This window comes from Colletotrichum siamense (genome assembly GCF_013390195.1).
Source record: "Colletotrichum siamense strain Cg363 chromosome Unknown KSG_Cg363_contig08, whole genome shotgun sequence".
In the NCBI taxonomy this organism is placed as follows: Eukaryota; Fungi; Ascomycota; class Sordariomycetes; order Glomerellales; family Glomerellaceae; genus Colletotrichum; species Colletotrichum siamense.
Genome location: NW_023501021.1, coordinates 891905 through 907451, shown reverse-complemented (window position 1 = coordinate 907451; position 15547 = coordinate 891905). Strand labels below are relative to the sequence as shown.

Here is a 15547-nt window from a genome sequence, read left to right as displayed (position 1 = left end):
TTATAAATTATCATTATCTAAATTAATAGAGAATATTCGTAACCCTACATAGGTAATGAAGTCTTAGAGTCGCGCCTCGACTGTTCAACGAATACTATATTTATATGAATACCACCTGCATCTAAGACTTTAGAGATAGAGAGAAAGAGAGGAGAGGAGAGAAGAATTTCGAAAAGTATGATGCTAGAAAAAAAACACCAGAAGTCTTCTACGGAACATCTGTTATTGGTAAGTATTAATGTGCTTCCTAATGTTTTTATTCAATTAAAGCTACGTCCTAAAATACCCTCACGTCAATTGAAAGATATTGGTTGTTAAAACAATCTTTCTTGATAGGTTGTCGTCTACATTATCGACCCAATGCCCCGGTTTTGAGCCATGCATTCATAAATAGGTTCCAAAAGCTTTGGCAACAGGCAGCGCAGTGCGGTGAGCGTCTGTTCACAATACCGCATGCCTCAGCCACGAGCGACGTCTTCGGAGTCGTCAGCGATTTACACGTGAGGAAAACTTACAAATCCCTCATTGCAGCCTACAAGGCAACCAGGCTATGTCATGCGATGGTCCATAATCTTCTGGAAACGGAGGGGTCCTCGCTAGCGGGCAATGCCATCGTCGTCTTCCGGAATGGTCCCCACTCACTGGGAACGTTCAAGAGCGCTAGGCAGAAGGGCCGGAAACCTTTCGACTGCCACACCAACCAATATGAAGAAAAAGAATTGCCGCATGCGTTTGCCCTTCAACGGCTTTAATTTCGGTCTTTACCAACCGACGTAGAAAGCCAGATATCAAATTTCCATTGCATCCCTGATTCCTATTCGGTGAGCGGATGTGGAGCGGAGCCTGGGACACCGAAGGCCGCTGAGGCCCGCAATGCAGTGTGCTGAAGAAACCATCCGGGGTTCCGCCTGCCTGGAAAACATTCCACTAGTCTCCTAGTCCACGAGGCGGAAAGCATGACGCCCATGTGAAATAAATTAGGACAACCATGTTCTATAGTTTGACCCTGGTCTCTTACCGAGATCCTTGGGGGTAAGTTCAGGCGAAACGGTTGCCTTCTCTTGCCTTTTTCCATGTGGAGTTCGAGTCCAATTTGATGTGTAATTCCCGTCAGAGTGTTTGAGCGTTTGCGACTCGCCGAGTCCCGGATGAGATGGAAACGCCCGGTCCTTTTACAGGATTGATGACGAAGAAATATCAAGGCATCTTTCACCTAAGCCACGGAGGAATGGGCTGTTTTAGACAGTTGAATATATAGGGTAACGAGTGGCATTGGGGGCCATGTTGGCTACTCGTTTGAACTACGATGTAGGCAGCCCATCAAGCGACCCGGCCCCTCTCAGAACTTAAGTAGGCAACGGCCCCGCGTGGTTGCCTCTCATCTAACCGCCATTAGTTGGGAGCTTGAAGAGATGAGTGAAACCGGAGCCCTGTAAGTAATAGGGTCAATATTTATTTCTTGCAGTGATGGCATGCGCTGGAACATAACCAGGGGGCTATTTGAATTCGAACCGCTTTATGCAGGCAGATCTAGTATGGCACGCATTGATAGCGTCTTGAGGGAAATTGTCGTGCATCACCGCTGTCGTTCGAGGAATCTTGAGCTTGTGTCCACTCCCCATCCGTGGAGCCTTTCTCTTCAATTCGCCATTGTCGCAGTCGGCGCAATGGCAAATTCCTCGGCGACGGTTCTCTTCCTGCTTACCCATTTCCAGACGGTTGATTCAGCAGCTTGAGTAGTGCTCACTGTGATGGGCTGTCAGCTACGCCCGAGCACGAAGCAGCTTACACCAAAGGCCTTCCTTTACATCTCACCTCATCTGGGTCTCAGGCCATACGTAAAGGCCCTCGCATCTGGCTCCCGACCATCTTCTAATCCCAAGCCAAGATCGACCTCAACGGCATGCATGGCCTACTCCTTGAGCGAAGCACACCATCTGTCCGCCTTCTGACTGGACTATCATTGTATCTGAACATTGCAGCCTGGTCTCACTTGCGCTTCGGTCCCACCAAGAACTACAATCGCAATTCCCCCTCCCGGCCCCGCGACCAATGCCGGCACCCAAATGTTACAGTGCATGACACCTAGAAAACCCCGCTTGCTAGCGATGCAGAATAGCGGCGCATACAAGGCTGTCCAATCCTCAGCGTTTCACGAAGATCTACCTCCCCAACCCCCTTATCTCGATGGTGGCCGCTTACGAGGCAACAACATGGTCACATTCAACAGTAAAACACTTCTTATTTTTTGTGACACTCATCGAGAGGTTTCAAGATTCCTGACCGGAGCCTTTCCCCGGGCCACCGAAGCGGGAACTTTTATCACTAGAGGGTGCCTTGGCAACCTGCATGCGGGGTTTGTGCCCTGAGAGCCTGCTGTAAAACGGTTGATTCGCAAGCTGTGATGTGCAGGAGACGGATGCACTTACATGCATACACCTCAGGAAGTCCAATTGGCCAAATCTTCCACAACCCCATTCCCGCGCTTTCTGTCATTTTAGGCAGCAGCCGAGTGATGCTATTGGCTTAATGTCTCAAGGTCTACAGCCTCATTATTGCATTTTGCGTATTCATGACCTCGAGGGGCCGATCTGTGCTTATGGAATTTCGAAGATGGAGTGGGAGATACGACTTCATATATTCCATCCAGATCCTAACGCTGTGAAGGTTGTCCTAGACATATGCGGAAGTTGAGTGGCTGCTTCCTCACCGAGCTGTACATCATCAGATCATCGATGGGTCTATCATGTTTTTTCAAGGTTGCGCTCTTCTCGAAGGGGATAGGATACGACATCGGTGAGGCGCAGCCCTTGATAAACCCCTCATTTCAATCAAGAAGAAATGCCTGACGTGGCTTCACTAATGCGGGAAGCCATTCTAATTCACAAACCGGATGCCTTCCGGGACGCCTGAAACGTAGAATTGCGCTTTGTTGGAGATGCTGAGAGGGTTGGAAACGTCCAAGATCACATGAGAGTAATATGACGAAGAGATCACCTTGGAGCTGAGGTCCAACAAGGCAAGCTAGACGGAACTATCCGAAAGGGTTTCAACGTTCAAGTGAATTCTGATTCGTTGAAATAAACAAGGCAACTAGTAGGCGTCCCGATCGAAAATCTAGCTGCACGTGGTTATGTTGCTCACCGTTCACGGGAGGGGTAGTCCACGAGACCAAAGCCTCATGCAACTGCGCAGAAATGCTTCCGCAGTCGGACCCAGGCCCTGGCAACCCTCCAGACCATGACAAGCCCGAGATCAGCACCGAGTCTAGAATGCAAGAAGGTTGTGGGAGAAGTAAATTGACTGGATGAGTTATTTTGTAAATGTCGATTTTGGTGGAAAGAAGTGCAAGAACTGTTTGGTTGTTATGGACTCACCCAACACATGGGGGATATCTGAACGACGTGGACCAATGAAGGCACGGAGGAGATATGCCCGAGCAAGCCCGTATGACTACTATTTAAGCCCCAAATATATCTGCAGATCTTCAAAAAGAAATACACCATGACGAATTTAAAGCATTATGCGGGCGTAAAGGTGTGGTGAAGCAGGCTACGATGTGCCTTTTCGGTGATCGACAGGATTTCGATGCCGGGATTCGTACCCAGAGTAACCCAACAGCCCAGTGCCACGTTCTTGGGGGCCCAATACACGAGGCTGGCGATAGAAGAGCTCAAATCGGATCACAGTCGAAGCTGACGTGCATATTTTGTGAGCAGCGCTCCGAGGCTTCCCACCAAATGCCAACGCCCCAGATTTTGCAGGTGGGTGTGGTCCGCGATTCGTGCCAGCATCGTAAAGTGAGGGTTGCTTGGAGATATTGGCTGAGAAATCTGGTTCGAAAAGCAATATCGGATATGGAACGTATTATCATGATGTTGAGGAGATTCTGCAGACTGCAGCCCAACCAGTAACAAGAGATACAGTAACATAAGCCTGGCCAGAGAATTCCGGCTAATATCTCGTCGACTGACGGGTTGCACTTTCCGATATTGGACTTAGATGAAGCTCGTTTGTCGTTTAAGGAGATGTAGCCATTTAATTCGTGGCCGTATACGGCTAAAATATATCATCATTCTGTTTTGGCTGAAACCGCATGAGAGTAGTCGTCGTAGAGATATCTCTGCTAGCTATCTAGCTTTCAATCTCATCAGTATTCAGCCATTTGTCTATGCAACTCATAGTCTAAAACGGATTGGCCATCGTCGGACTCTGAAAGTCAGATCAAAGAGCGAAGAGTCTCTATCCTTTCGGGCCAGTAGCGCAACCTGAGAACTATTAAATAACAAGACGCTTTTTTTGAAATTGAAGTCGATGATCTATTGGTTGGTCTGATACTGCAATGCTTCAACGCATGATCATCTAATCATTCAGTTCATTTAATTGTTTTGTATGAATGCGAAACGTGTTGAGCAAATATGTCGTACTGGTATTGCGCTGGTCATAACTATGAGTCTTGTAGCTGCATAACCTCACTTAAAATTCTCAGATGGTCCAAAATCTGAGCAATGTTTGTCGTAAAGTGTTTTCCAATGACTGGGACATGCAGCAAAATCTAGAGAGATACATGTTAAGGCTTGTAAAAGTGTCTAAGCGCAGAGAGTCCTTTGCTACGTCTTATGAAACTTTTCATATGCAGAGAAACATAGACGTCAATAAGCATTGAAGGATGTGGCAAAGAGTTGAACAGTCAATGGTCCGAACTCGGATACCAATGGAGCGTCTGGGAAGAAGGCCTCCGGACTCAACTGGTGGCAAGAAAAGAAAAAAGTATTGACGAGGGACCTCCGGGTGTCTGGATGAGCCAAAAGACTTGAACTCAGATGCCGGTGCCTATTCTCACCCTTTGAACCCCTCTACCTTCATGGTTTGTTACGGAAATTCACGTAGGTTGAACTGAACCATATTTTACAATTCCAGGTTCTCAGAAAATTAGTGTTAGTTGAGTTGTTCAACTCATTATTTCCTCATTACAGCGCCACAAATCGAGTCCCAGCATTCTATCTCTGTGCCATCAGGGTATCGTCTGCCGCCATCTCCGATCTCCGGCCAAAAGCGTTCGGCGTGGATGCCGAGCTCACAGGCCCGGCATCCAGCTCCGATAAACGGTGACCAGCCGGCAGCTCGGCGCGTCCCCAGAATCTCTCCGTATGTGCCCCGTCAAGCTCGTTGACACCTGTCTTCTCCACCCGAAACCTATCCGCTTGTCCAGTCTCAGCAACCGTAGATGCCTCCATGTTGGTCTTGCGTTTACGTCGTCTGTACCATATGAAGAAGCCTATGGATGCTAGCAAAAGGATGCCGAGAGCGACGCCGACGCCCACTCCGATGCTCGTCGCTAGGGGAACACCGGTAGATGCAGGTGTTGAGGTCGTGGTAGACAAACTTGACGTCGTTGAATTTGGCTCAGCAGTTGTGGATTGGGCGGAACTGTACGTTGTGGTGGGTTCGGGCGTCGTCGTCGTTGTCGTGGTGGCTTCCGTTGGTGTAGAAGTTGTCGCATCCACACGTGTCGTTTCTGCAGAAGTCGTCTGCGCAGTGGAAAGACCGGAATCAGTACCGAGCGTGAAGATGATTGTAGATCGACTCAAACGGACGACTGCGGTCTTTACAACTGTCGCGGTGACGAATGTGGTGGTGTCGTCGTCGTCTGTGGTGGACGCGGAGAGAAAAGGGGTAACCGAGAGGGCCATGGTTGCGACGCGACCGCGAAATACCGATTTACGGGGGATTTCCAACAATGAAAGGTTAGGCGTCAAGTCTCAGAGGAATTCAGAATGGCGAGTAAAGAAACGCATTGTGAAAACAATGGTATTCAACGAAAGCGTGTTGTCGAGAAAGGACGCCTCACCCAACCGGAATGCATCGTAGATCGCGAATGTGATGCTATCAGCAAAAACGAACGACAAAATACTAGAAATTAGACGTCGTGGATAGGAATTGAGTTGCGGATCCTTCTAATCTTATTTTGGTTTGCGATTGGCCCAAAATATTGTCTCAGCTGTTGCTTGTTGGTTCTGCGTTGGCTTCCAACATGCGAGAAGCAAACACAACCCTTGTTCCAACAGCTGCGGCAGCAGCCACGTCACATATCATGGACCTCTTGAAGCCTGATGATGATGATTAATCTGGGTCACAAGAGAAGCAAGAGATATGCAGTAGCTCGTCGAAGTCTGCTTCTCATGGTTTTACACCTCAATACAGCAAGTAGGTAGGTACGTTATACTACCTATGGATGAAGGAAACCAACTTAGAAGGCTTGAGACTACTGCAGAGCCCCCACACTGAAATCAACGAATAACAGCCCAGGAAGGTGATCTTTACTGATTCAGGAATCCACAGGAAGTCTAGAACGGATCCTTCCTTGCCCATTTACTCCTTTAGGACGTGGTATCCCATGAAGTGCTAGTCGGCTAGGGACCTTTTCCCAATCAGAAAAGATCGACGGAATTTTCTAGTAAGTAACGGTTATTGTGTATAGGCGAAGTAGGGGAAAACTGAAGATATCCGCTGATGAGAAGTGCCGTAGTCCGCCATGGTTGATGGGATAGTCCTGTATTGCATTGGATGAACCCTGTGTTGTGGGCTAACGCCTGCAAAGACCTGAAAATCAATGGCAAAATTCGCGTTGAGTAGACGTTGAATGCTGTTCATAACATGTGATTTGTTTGAGGTAGCCAAGAAGACTTGCGTGCATCTCGTGTTGCTGTCTCAGGGGCTCAGCGGGTATAAACATCCATTCCACTCCTAACCCCTCATCGGCTGTCTCTTTTCCTTACTCATTGGGTCTTGCTTTCATCACTCGAGTCTGACTCCTCAGTGCCTCACACAAAAAGAAGTCGAGAAACATTCATTGTTCTGACACGATGTTGTCGCAAACTTCGGGACGAGGCAGATACCTCGGCATTTGTCCACTGGTAAGCCTTTCCTCGCCCCTGGAAACCTTCCTCTATACATTAGAGAGAAGGACAAAGATATCATACATGCTTTCAAGGATGTGAAAGCTGAAGTATCCTGAAAAGGGCCTCCAAGACGTTTTCCAGGTCAAGTCAACCTTTGCTTCCAGAACAATCCACACAGCACGTCCAAGTGGCATCACAGACGATGACCTTCACAGAAAGGATATCGAACTATTCCCGTCCTTGGCGCGGAAAGGCTATCCTCAACACATCTGCTGTGGAATTGTAGACTAGAAATCCTGCACCATATCTCAAACCATACGAGGGAATATCCTTCGATCAAGAGTCATTACACTGCAGCCATCGAGATGGACGTTTAACAACCCGGCCTTGAATGCAGTTTCTACTAGTCATTGATCTCTCACGGCATCATAAGATTGGTTTGAAATCATCCAAGCAGAACCGAATCCAAGCAGAACCGAGCCGAACCTCTTCCCGATCCGAAAGTCTTTCGACGGGAGGCAACCGGTTACCGATCTCGATCGTCAAAGGTTACGAAAGAACCTTGAGACTATTGGTGGTTGACACAAGAGGCATGAATCTCATTCGTAAAGCTAACAGCGGCTATTAAAGGCAGCGAGAACCCTCACACAGGACTCCTCCAACCGCACCTCCGTATCTTGGACGGGTTCATCCAGCTGGCCGGAGCCGATGCGTTTGCGAGCATGCGATACCCGGAAGCTTAGCACGGCTAGTTGGTAGATAGCCGATGGCCAAGGTGAATCACCACACACCGATCGGTCACGAGGAGGAGTCTGATGCATCATGGAACGATGGGATGGGGGTTGGGGGACCTGTGTAGACAGGTTGGTTCCATTGCCGACACGGATTTAAATCCGGGAAAGTGGCAGAAAGTGGCACACCATCTCGGTGTTTGTGCCGGCTATTCATCGATTGACCAATAGAGCAATTTCTTCCGATGTCTTGTCAACCTTCCTTGCTCGTTTGGACGAGTCAGAGATGATTTGGGTGCGCTAGAGCGTGGGCCACCACGTATTTGACGGCAATTCGCGGCGAGTCGGGGCATCGCAGTGTCGGTGTTCGTCCCTCATTTCCAGAGAACCCCGCCATTTTTGTCGTGAGGGGGAGGGGCACTACCCCCCACTTTGTGCCTCCAAAGGGTGGTAGTGTGGTGTATTCCCCCACCATGGCAGGGAACACTGGTGAAGCAGCACGCTATTTTAGACGAAATCGCGGCTATCCCGTTCCTCCGTCATCGCTGTCGGTCGGCCAATCTGTAGCCGAGTAGGTAAAACCCCATACAACCCAGGTCTCTTCACCACGCGCGCTTTCTTTTCCAGTTTCACGATCCTTTTGCTTTGACCAGATCCCTAATCCCGCATCCCAAGGTACGAACCCTCCATCTTCCAACAACTCAGGTCGAGCCGGGCCAAATACTCACGTCAACTCTAGATCCAGCCCCAGATACCACCGCCGCCATGAAGCTTCTCTACCCAACTTCCCTCAAGCTCGACATCGAGTCCCTGGAGGGCTTCTCCGTGAAGCTCGTCCCGTACGACGTCAAGACGGCCATCCCCGAGGAGCACACCGACGCCGAGATCCTCGTGACCTGGACCAACTCCGCCGACAACCTCAAGGACGCCGCTGGCCGCCTCAAGAACCTCAAGTGGATCCAATCCCTCGCCGCCGGCCCCAACGACGTCCTCAACGCCGGCTTCGACGCCACCAAGATCACCGTCACCACCGGCTCCGGCCTCCACGACCACACCGTCGCCGAGCACGCCCTCGGCCTCCTCCTCAACGCCGCCCGCCGCTTCTACGAGATGCGCGACTACCAGCTGCAGAACAAGTGGCCCGGCCACCTCGGCGGGCCCCAGCCCGACCGCCCCGCCGGCGCCTTCACCACCCTGCGCGACGCCCGCGTCCTCATCTGGGGCTTCGGCAACATCGCAAAGTCGCTCACCCCGCACCTCCGCGGCCTCGGCGCCCAGGTCAAGGGCATCGCCCGCGGCCAGGGCGTGCGCGACGGCGTCGAGGTCTACGGCGAGGACAAGCTCGCCGAGCTGCTCCCCGAGACCGACGCCCTCGTCATGATCCTGCCCGGCTCCGACGCCACCAAGAACGCCCTCAACGCCGAGCGCCTCAAGCTGCTGCCCAAGCACGCCTGGGTCGTCAACGTCGGCCGCGGCACCTCCGTCGACGAGGACGCGCTGGTGGATGCGCTCGAGGCCGGCCAGGTCGGCGGCGCCGCGCTGGATGTGTTTGTCACGGAGCCGTTGCCCGAGTCGAGTCGGCTGTGGAAGGCGCCAAACGTTATTGTTTCCCCGCACGCTGCTGGCGGCCGGCCCCAGGGTGCGGAGGCCCTGACGGCGTACAACTTGAGACGGTTCCTGGCCGGCCAGCCGCTGAAGAACGTCATCTGAAACGGGGGCTTTGGAGGGGCGCTTGGATCGGACGGGATTATGTAAAAGGAAAAAAAGCATGATTGGGAGGTAATTAGACGGGTGCTATGGGAGTAAATACAAAGCGTATGAACATGATCAATACAAAGCCCTCTTGTTGTCTTTTGTCGCATCTGAACCATCCAGAATCTCCCACAGGACTTTGTGCAACGATGCTGATTTTCCTCTTCTAGCTTCGAATGATTTCCTAAGAGTCGACGGCCGCAATTTGTCTCGCGTAGAAGGTCTCCATGTTCCAGGACCAGCTGGTGATCTCCCGCTCCGTCATCCACTCCGAAATCCTCTTCTCCCAAGCACGGCGGCAGGCATCTCTCAGCTCAACCGGCGTGAGGTTCTCGAGGTTGGTGTGCTTCTGCTGGCACCACTTTCGCAAAAGGTTGTAGCGATCCTGGACGGGCGTGATCGCGATTTGCTGCTGCAGCCATTGGCCCACGCGGTAGGCGGCATGGTCCGCCTCAGAGGTCCACGGCATGAGCGCGAGGGCGTGTTCGCATCGCTTCAGCTCTTCATCACTGAAAACCCTTTGCTCCGCTAGACCAACCACCTGCGAAGAACCTTCACCTTCCTTCTGTACGGGCCTGATCATGAAGTTCTTGAAAGCGTCGGAAACAGGGCAGCTGGTGCCAGTGACGACGATCTTCCTGGCCCAGTTTAGCGCCATGTTATAGCTCAGGGCCAGGTTCATGCGATTCATCGGGTTATCGAAGGCGTTGGGCGCGAGGCCGAAGACGATGACAGAGACGTAGTGTCCGCTGGGGTTGAGGCGACGGATGATTCGACCATGAACGGCGGCGGGGAGGTGCTTTCGCAGCTCGTCGGCATCGAGGACGCCATGCGTGCGGAGCTTCTCAGCGAAGGGGATGACCACCTCGAATGGATGGCCAGGCACACAAGGCTCGCCGAGGAAGACATCGTCCCAGATGTTCTGGCGGAGCGCAAGGTCCATTCCGCCCCTGAAGTTGCGCGCCATCTCCGGCTCCTCGTTCATCAAGGGGAGATGCTTCTCGATGCGGGTGAGTGCTGGAAGACTGTTCTCTCGGATGATTGCGAGTCTGAGTTCGGCGAACAACTGGGAGGCGTCGGTAGGGCTCGCGGGAGCCATGCTGGGCTCTTCGTATATCCATGGAAACTCTCCGACGTCGGTCTGCTGAGGTTGTTTCGGCCCTGTTCGTCGGTTAGGATGTACGTAGCAATGGAACTGGGAGGCGTTGGCGACAAACCTGTAGCAGAAAGTTTGGCCCAGACCTTCACGTGAACCTCCCACTCGAACCACGAGGCCGAGACAACCTGAACACCTCTGTTGACGAGCCACTTTGCGGCACCCTTTTCCTGGGCATCGTAGAAGCTCCGGAGCGTACGCTTCTCTTGGCGCAGCACGCTGGCGAACTTCTCCTCCATCAGCTTTTCGCGCTCTTTAGGCGTGGCGGGTAGCTTCTCTGGGGCGTCGGCCATGCCCACATCTTCGGGGGATTGACGGTTGCTCGCCGCCATCTGTGTCAATGGGCAGAGATGACAAGCCTAATATCGTCGAGGATGAGTGGTAGCAAGTGAATAGGTCCGAGGTTCGAGGGAAGAGAATCTCATAGAAGCTGCGAGGGTGAGATCAAAATAAAAGAGAAAAGATCTTTGTTTATCAGAGCGTTCACTGTCATGAATTCAGACGTGGACGTTCTTAGGCCGTAACCATGATCCCGAGTGAGCCATGGCCCTTGCCGACAGACATTACCCCAAATCGAGGAACGTCTTCCCCAAGATGGCTCGGTATTGCCATACCATCAAAGCGTCAAAACCTTCTAGAATCATTATTACGCCAAAAGAACAAGAGGGACTCTATGAGTTTGGAACCAAGTGCTGTGTATTAAAACCAAGCATGGGTTCTAGGTCACCTGTCTTTGGCTGTCTCATCCATGCTGTCCGGCTTGATGAGTCTTCGATGTTCTTTCAGGATATTTTGAGAATGTACGTGTTGCTAGACTAATGTTAGTATGATTTGACTAAGACAAAATGTCCCCGGGGATTCTAATGGCAGCAGAAGCAGACATAAAATGCCATCGACAATTTTTGCTAACGTTGATCCTTGCCTTGGATGGGCTCTACTGATAGCTGAGCTGTGCATGAGTTTTGGTATCCGGGCGGATACTTCTGGCTAACCGGGCGGGTGTAGATGTGAATATAACGACACTAACGGCGGCGACGACGACGACGACGACGACGATGATGATCATACGGACAGAGGGAGGGATAGAGTAGCGACGAAGATAATAGAAGTTAATCGAGATAAAATTAACTATAAGACCTGATATAGGTAAGGTAGTTATCCGCCCGGTCAGCTAGAAGTATCCGCCCGGATAGCAAGACTCCTGTGCATAACGCATTCCAATCCCGCTTAGAGAGTGACTAGTAGCTTCAGAGAAAGTGAATAAAAAAGCAAAACAATCTTTCGAAACAGTCCACTACTGCCCGTTGTCTTCAGCCCCCCTGCCCCGGAAGCGTTGAAGACCCCTCTAGACAAAGAGGCATCTCTGCCCCTTTTTGCCACAATCATCAGCAACCCCATAGTCACAGCAAGACTCGCCATCAGCCGAACACTCGTATATGTGGTTTCTGATCCTCTTCCTCGTGACGATGTACTTCTTAGTGTCAGGGTGCTTGCAGGCCCCGCAGACTCTTCGCTGGTAGCCGCGGGTGTCGCACTTGCACCCGGTCTTCACACAGTCTCGTTTGTCGAGCGAGAAGACCTGGTTTTGCCGGTCGACGAGTTCCTCGCGCGGGGCCATGGCAATGGAATCGTCATTAGCAACGGCCGCTTGTGCGGTGATGGCGAGAAGGGAGACAAGGATGGAGGTGGTGAAGCGCATGGTTGGGAGATGGATGTCTGCGGGAGTGGTTTAGTAAATAGGCCAGAGGATGGGTTGACAGAAACAGTGAGCTTCTGGAAGCTGAGGAAGAATGATAGCTTGCCTTGACTGTTGTAGTTGGGCTGATGTTTAGTTCTTGATTGAGTGTGAAGTCCAACATTTGAGCTGATTCAAGACTGGAAGCACAAGGTTATTCGTTATATATGTATTTTATTCAAGCTGTTTAAATCTGTGATACCTCTACTGCCAAACATCATCTTCCAATCTGGATCCTGCCTAAAATACTTCAATGTCTCCATACATACAAACTAAAGCAGGTAACTCTCGTCGTATTATTACACAAGTCATACCTGAACTACACTGGAATCCATGAGCCAAGAGCCGGATGGTGATGCCAATGGTGTAGTACGTAATATTGATCCTACAGATGCCGACCATGGTTGTCAGATTCGGGCCAATAGACAGTCCATTCTATCTTCCCGCACCAAACGTCTGTCCCATCAGAAAGGAGCGGAAGGCTGATGCATCAGAGACTCTCCAGATCTGTCTTTGGCCATGGCCTTTATAGATTCTCCGAGCAAAAAACGGGAAGACAATCTCAAGCAACTGTAAATGCGTGAACAGAACTACAAATTGAGAGCAACAGTCCCTCAGAATTCGTCTAACGATCTGAAAGAACGGCTGACATACGAACGCCCCAATGCTGTCGTCATTACAAGACGTGACGGCGTGATTGACAAGGCCGTATGTCGGCCAAATCCTTCTAAAAATTCAAATATGTCGCTTGCTTGCACGAGTTGTCACACCTAGTCTTGATCATCAGGTAGGCGAGTTGTCACTTCGGGATCTGCGCCAAGTTGGTATCGGACAGTTGAGTGATGGATAGGCTTTTAGGAACCAGGGCCAAGACACCAGTCTGGAAGCGTTCGGTAAATCCTTTCGGTTTCATAAAGTGTGAGCAAGCGAATATAGCCCTATCATCACAGCCGATTATCATGGAGAAGGGTTACTTTGCATAGAAGCTATTACAGGCCGTTCCACAGCCGGCTCTCAACTGCAATTCCCATTTGGCCGTTCGCGACGAAGGAATGGGCAACGATGTTGACGAGCATGAAAAGTTATTCCGTCTTACTTTTGGCACTCTGGGCTGTGTAATGGTTGTGTAGAACGGGCAGCAGAGCGGTAAGCAGATTGTGGACGGTGAAACGCAAAGTCCTGTGTCCTCGTCAATTATCGGGTGTTCTAGGAGAGGACTCAATTCGAGACGAAGTTGGCAATGCGTTTGCCCCTTCAGATCTAAGCCACCCCCTCAGACAGAAGCTGGGTCTCTGCAGACAAGATGTCATGGTCCCCCAGGTTGAAGAGTGTATTAGGGTAGCGGTTCCATCCAGCCCGATGCACTGGGGACACCGTGACACCCATGCCGGCCATCACGACCTGCTCGGACCGGACAGTAGCTCGATCAAATAAGCTTCGAACTACGGCGGATGGGAGCCGAAGCACGCTAATGGATGGAGTAGCCCGAGAATGCACGGCAGATTTGATAGACTGCTGGGAGATACAGCCTACGGGTGTAGCTGTACACACGGTAAATCATCATCACCAGTTCCCACGGGGGCTTTCATGTTCTTGTCAACATATGTACGTGAGGAGATATTTGGTCGTGACGCTTTGTTCTGGAATATATTCACCGCCGAGTTCAAAAATAGTCTATTAGAGCTTGGATAAAGGAGTAGAAAGTCAAAATAAGCTTTCTGACCAGTCTGCTGGAATCGTTCGAGATTCAAGGGTTCTCCGCATTCAGATGGCAGAGAGAACTTCTGACCGAGCTTAAAAAAATTACGCGGCCATACCGGCCTCCTAACGAGCTCTTCGCATTCCCTTGCGCCCCAGGGGAAATGACTCGGAACTGGCGAGGGCCGGATATTTCGTAATCCCCTGCTGCACGTTTCCCCTCGGAAATTGTTCTGAAATTGTTCTCATGCCGTCTTACTTGCTCAAACTTTAAGCTCATGGATATCCAAGCACACATGACTAGGCAGTCATAGGAACTGGAAACCTAAAAAGGAAATCATCTCTGCTGTTCTAGAAGTTGTTTGATTACGCGTACTAGAGTACTAGTTGCACATAGAAACTTTACAGATTCTCGCAGTGATAGTTTATAACACCCGAAGCCACGCGCCTGTCCTTATCTCCGGCTACACGTTAGGTCTTGTCAGCTCGGCGCGCTTGTCCACAACCGGCGCCTAACTTCCTAAGGGGAAGCTTCTCGCCCGGAGGCCCCGCTGTGCGAGACGCAGGATAACTTAGCGGCGGCGACTTATCAGACATGGGAGGCCCATTCTTCACACCGCCGTAGCACAAAGTCAAGTATATGACAGCCGACGGGAGGTTTGAGTTATTGGCTGGGCTCCCACCTGTAACTACACCATGGGCTAGAACTCAGCTTTCACGATGGCTTCGGGTTCAAAATAGCCTATACCCATGGAATGTAAGAAAGCTTGTCAGATACAGGAGAACTTGAGAAATGACTCGCATTGTAAAACTATATACCACGAAGTTTGCAGCTAATATGGAAGAAGTCCAAATATGAATAGGCAGAATATCTCTCCCCGATTGTATGCAGATCATCGACTACAGGAACTCCCAAGCCTCCGAACCAGCTATCAGTCTTTCGACTCTTATCAGATATCAAGAAGCCTCATTACGCGCGCATACACACCACCAAGTCAGTATCTCCAGCAACTGATGCTTCTGTTGGTGTCATATCCTCTAACATGATGTGTAGCTCCAACATGAGATTCTTCGAAGTCATCTTCTGCCTCGTTGCAGCAACCGCCGTCAGCGCCGCGCCTCAGGCTGCTAAGGCATGCCAGCCTCAAGGCTTTGACACATACTCCAACTGCAAGGGCCTATGCTTCAGCAAAGACTGCCACACGCAGTCGGATGGGAAGTTCCATTGCTGCAACTTCTAGATGTCTCTATCAAAGACGAGGGCAACCAAGGGAGTCAGCGATTGGGTTAGAAGCGGGCAGGGGAAATCGTAGATTGAAGTTTTATCTTCCCAAGGCTTTGAGGCGTCTTGCAAAATTCGGAGTAGACTTGACTTCACCAAATACAACCCAAACCATTATGGTCTTACTTGTGACTGCTGTAAACTGGAATCCTTCATACAATTGTATGTGGAACTGTTCTAAACATTTGTCTTTCCGCGTGATCACGCCTTAGGTGGAATAATGCTGCCCAATAACCGAGCCCGCCTATCTTGCCTGTGTCTGCGCGGCTATATTTCCTGTGCATTTAATCA

General features: G+C 50.7%; 3 protein-coding genes across 3 annotated transcripts; 1 reads left to right on the top strand and 2 right to left on the bottom strand.

Annotated features, from left to right (window-relative positions):
- Positions 1-8106: 8106 nt before the first annotated feature.
- Positions 8107-9343, top strand: ddh-1 (D-2-hydroxyacid dehydrogenase; the record flags this gene model as incomplete). The annotated part of the gene is made up of 3 exons (XM_036643714.1): positions 8107-8184; positions 8287-8308; positions 8373-9343. The coding sequence occupies 3 exons, from the start codon at positions 8107-8109 to the stop codon at positions 9341-9343; spliced, it is 1071 nt and encodes a 356-aa protein (XP_036491023.1).
- Positions 9344-9569: 226 nt separating this feature from the next.
- On the bottom strand, positions 9570-10873 carry CGCS363_v011864 (uncharacterized protein; the record flags this gene model as incomplete). Its single annotated transcript, XM_036643713.1, has 2 exons — positions 9570-10546; positions 10603-10873. The coding sequence occupies 2 exons, from the start codon at positions 10871-10873 to the stop codon at positions 9570-9572; spliced, it is 1248 nt and encodes a 415-aa protein (XP_036490829.1).
- Positions 10874-11886: 1013 nt separating this feature from the next.
- CGCS363_v011863 (uncharacterized protein) lies at positions 11887-12159 on the bottom strand (the record flags this gene model as incomplete). The annotated part of the gene is made up of 1 exon (XM_036643712.1): positions 11887-12159. One exon carries the CDS (start codon positions 12157-12159, stop codon positions 11887-11889), a length of 273 nt encoding a protein of 90 aa, XP_036491017.1.
- Between the last annotated feature and the right edge of the window lie 3388 nt (positions 12160-15547).